Raw genomic sequence first — 4190 nt, 5'->3', positions numbered from 1 at the left:
AATTCTATCCAAACTTCTGTAACGCCATCATCGATTGTACATTAAACAGCGTCTTCCTCGGAAACAGAAACGTTCGAAAGATGCGAAATATTTTTGCAAATCGAACCTTCTACCTTTTTCGCATCGATGCAAGACGTTACGTTCGTCCACCTTTCATCGTTTCAATGTTACAGTTACGAGAAACACCTCGTAAACGTTTAATTGTCTCGTAACAAACGAGTAAAATCTCTATATAGATTCCTCGGACCTTTTTGAACGGCTCGTTAATCGATTTCTCCTTAGAGAAGACTCGATCAGGAAAGACCTTTGCGTATCCTTTCGGTGTGGGATCGAGCATCCTTGTCGTTATTGCAGCCGATCCATAACAGCGAACGCGGAATCTTTATCCGCCATATAGGTGAAAGAAGTTCCGACGAGGAAGTCCCGTTTCGAACGATTAAAAAGATCTTAGTGAAATTTACGGTTCGAAAAGTGGAGACAACGCTCGACGCTGTAGGAAATATGACGAAGCACGCGCAACTCGGCGTACTCCGCTGGAATCGAGATCGACACCTCGACTCGTTTCCAAGAAGAGATGTAATCGGGCATGGAAATCTCGAAGGTAAGACCCCCACGCGTTCATTAACATATTAACGCTTTTACAATTGTGCTCGTATCTCGTTTCACTATCGTGGCTCGAGCTCTACATCTAAACAGACGGATGTTTCTCCGACAGTCGTCATTCGCCAAACGATTCAGTCGATCCATCGACATTATGTTCATCGTAGTCGTCTGCTGCGTACAGGTGTTTGGTTAAGAAGGAAACAAGTCGAGGAATTTTCTAGAAAAAGTATACACGGAAACGTATCGAATCTTGTTCACTACGGTACAGTAGAAATGTAAAAAGACTTCAATTCAAATTTCGTTATGATCGATTTCGACAGAATTCGTTTTACATAGCAAGAATTACGCTGTACGTTAGAAAATATAGAATCTATGATCTTTAAGGTAGCGAAATTCCAAATAAACATTGAATTGTCTTCATTCGGTGCTTTTGCGTCCTTTCCGGTTTACTTCACAGAAACTCGGCGTTACTCGCAACTAAATGGGTAGATCGTTGGAAAAGAGAGAGAGTAAAAAGCACGAAAAGACAAGGGAGGAGACAAGAGAGGATCCAGAGAGCAAGTAGAATCGCATCGTAGCTACACGACAGTAGCCTGGATACGCGGGAACAGGACCTAGGAAGGAAGCGACTCGGATCGCCGCGAGTTTTTCTCCTTCCCTGAGAGCGCAACTTATGCACATGCATAATGCACCGGCTGGTGGACATCTACGATCGCGTGCCTCTGCTGGATACCACCTACGTCAGAGACGCTGGTATACACCAGCGGCGTTGCGGCGTAAACAGCACTAAAAGGAGCAGCAACAGCAACGACGACGCTCGTGTCCACTCCAGCAAGCAAGTAGGAGTGGGACACGAGAGTGGAGAGTTCGAAGACTTGCAGAGGAAAAAGAGAGAGAGAGAAAGAGGGGAAGAGACAGAGAGCGAGAGAGAGAGGGAGAGAGAAGCTGAAGAGGTCGAAGAGGCGGGAGGCTGGAGACGATCGACCAAGGAGGACGGTTCGAAAGAAAGAGGGAACGAGAGAAACGGTAGTCTATGGTCCAGCGACTTCGTAGCAAGAAAGAAAAGAGAAGCGAGCTGAAACGAAGTCGAAGCTTGTGGTCTCTCGCCAACTCGTGGCCAGTTTCAGACGCGGCGCTCGACCGTCAAGCTCGCGATCTCTCGAACGGACGACGATCCCTGTCGCTCGCCTCGAGATGCGAACATCGTCGCAGACATCTTTCGTCGAGCCCATCGAATCGAACTTCGATGCTTCTGCCAGCTCGGTGAACTTTTGACTCGTTGCTCGTGGCTCGTCCCTCCATTTGAAGAGTTGCGACCGCGTTTCGCGAGTTCCCAATCGTTGCTCGTTCAAAGTGAAATCGAAAGTAACTTCGCTAAACTTGGACCGTTTGCTTGGAACGGAGATCGTGTATTGGTGTACGGGAAATCGAGCACAGGTACTCGTCGAATTGCGTTGGGCTACTACGGTTACAGTGGACGCGTGTTCCGACGAACATGCCACAGCGATCGAATATGCACTGGGTTGTTGGAAAAGTTTCATTCTATTACGAATTTTTGATAGAAATAACGAATAAAGATAGCGAAGAAAATTAATTAAGGAGAAACAGCGGGAATTCGTTGGTAGAACGAGTCTCCATTCTCGATGAGACAGTGCCTAGTATAACGGATGATCGGTTGTTTAAATATTTTTCTCGTCTCTGCGCTAGAAACTTCGTTGTTTCTGTGTCCATTCTCAGAATCGTTCCAAACTTTACCAACGTAATCGCGACGGTGATGCCTCATCACGGTGCTAACGAAATTTCAAAATACTTCATATAACGCACGTAATACATTCAACGGTATCCATAACGTGTTTCTACGAGCATCACTTTCGCGTGCAACAGTAGATCTTTATGAATACGTATACGCATTTCGATCTTCAGATTTATCAGAACGCTTATCCATTGAAACCATAGCCTTAACACACGCAATAGATACGTCGATAGTTAAATGTTCAAAATACAAGAGACGACTTTTTGGTGAATTGAATTTTGTTCAACGTGGAACATCGTTTCTAACGAATCCGATTTGTGTTCCAGCGCTCGATGCCCTGGGACTTGGTCGCGCGTAGTGATCGACCAAACCGCATCTGTTGAAACGAACTGCCCTCCTCGAGCGGGCTCTATCGTTATGCTCGATCGCGTTCGTTGAACAAGTTTTCGAGGCAACGAAGGGAGGAGAATCTTGCGTGAATAACATGATTTATCAGCCGAATCATCATCAGTCACCGACAATGTCGTCCGCGAGGAAGACATCGCCACGACCGCAGCGTCGAAGCTTGCAAGCATCGTCGGCAAAGTGTGCGAACGCGAAAGCGAAACGCGGAGGCGATAGGACTGGCAACGAGGAGAGATGCAGAGGAAGGTGCAGGGTGCAGTGGAGCGAGAAACACGTGAAGGAGGGGTTGGTTCTCGTGCAAGAGGCGCAGCTTGCCAGAGTCGTCAAGACGGGGCCTATCACGGAGCATTACGAGATCGACCCGAAGCCGTTCGCGAAGTAAGACGTTCCACATTCGCGCGATTTTAATTATATTCACGTGTGTATACTATCAGTCATATGGATATTAGGACACTTATACGTTGCACTTGTCGCAGAGTTTCGACAAATTTTATTCTATTTAGTGCTTTACGTTCGAAAGCATATGCCGTGAGAATGGAATGATAGATTTGGGCAAATTGATATTTTTACGAATAGAACTGGATAAATGTTTCGATCTCAAATTATTATATGCAGGGCATTTTATCGGTGTATTTTGTGGATTTTTTATACCTTTAAATTTCTGACACTTTAAAATAAATGCAGAAACAATAGTCGTAAATTCGCTGTTTAATCGTTGTCGTTCAATCTCTGTGCTATATGTACATCGGCGAATCCTAATACGTACGACTGGTATATCTAACGCATGACTTGGAAATCAGTGCGCAAACACGTTCATCAAAAACTAATATCAAATTGACAGTAGAAGTGACAGAACGCTATTCCGTAACATACAACGTTTAATAGTTCAATTGAAAGCGTCACGTTATAAATCCATTGACGGTCGATCGAGAAATTTTCTATACGTCCACCAATGAATCGTTGTTGTTCGTGTTGACATGCACTCGTTCGATAGTGGTACTCGAGGCTCTCAGCGATAATAGCTTCGCTTCAATGAAACTCAATCCAGATGCGGTCGTTGTAAAAATGAAATCGCGTCGGTCGTTGGAATCGCTCGGCTCGTAACTTTCCACCGCGATCGACGCACACCGATCGTTAATTCCGCTGAACTTTACTTCGTCTCATATTTATCGAGTATGTTAATACAAACTTAAACAAGCGGTGTAACCTACTGTCAGTGTGCATCGATAATCCATTGGTAACGGTTGCAATTGCCGACCGTGACTTTGCATCTTTAACGAAGCGGACTCGACCGATGGCTGCCGCAAAATCGTTTCGCGATACCGACTCCGTTAATACTTTGCATCTGCAAAACTTACTCGCCTCGAATTAGCAAGTTTCAAAGGGTGGCTCTTTTTTTGAGTCGCGACCGGCTCGTTAACGAGCGCTG

The 4190-nt window shown here is 45.4% G+C and overlaps 1 protein-coding gene across 1 annotated transcript in view; it reads left to right on the top strand.

The window, feature by feature from the left end:
• The first annotated feature begins 1531 nt into the window (after positions 1–1531).
• Positions 1532–4190, top strand: part of LOC100745800 (probable serine/threonine-protein kinase MARK-A) — a 21988-nt gene continuing 19329 nt past the window's right edge. The window contains exons 1-2 of the mRNA XM_003494352.4: positions 1532–2040; positions 2683–3139. Of these exons, the coding sequence (XP_003494400.1) occupies positions 2841–3139 (299 nt within the window). The 5' untranslated portion in view covers positions 1532–2040; positions 2683–2840. The remainder of the gene's footprint in view (positions 2041–2682; positions 3140–4190) is intronic.

This window comes from Bombus impatiens, unplaced genomic scaffold, assembly GCF_000188095.3.
Source record: "Bombus impatiens unplaced genomic scaffold, BIMP_2.2 scf_2222, whole genome shotgun sequence".
Classification (NCBI taxonomy): Eukaryota; Metazoa; Arthropoda; class Insecta; order Hymenoptera; family Apidae; genus Bombus; species Bombus impatiens.
This window is presented reverse-complemented; position numbering and strand designations above follow the sequence as displayed.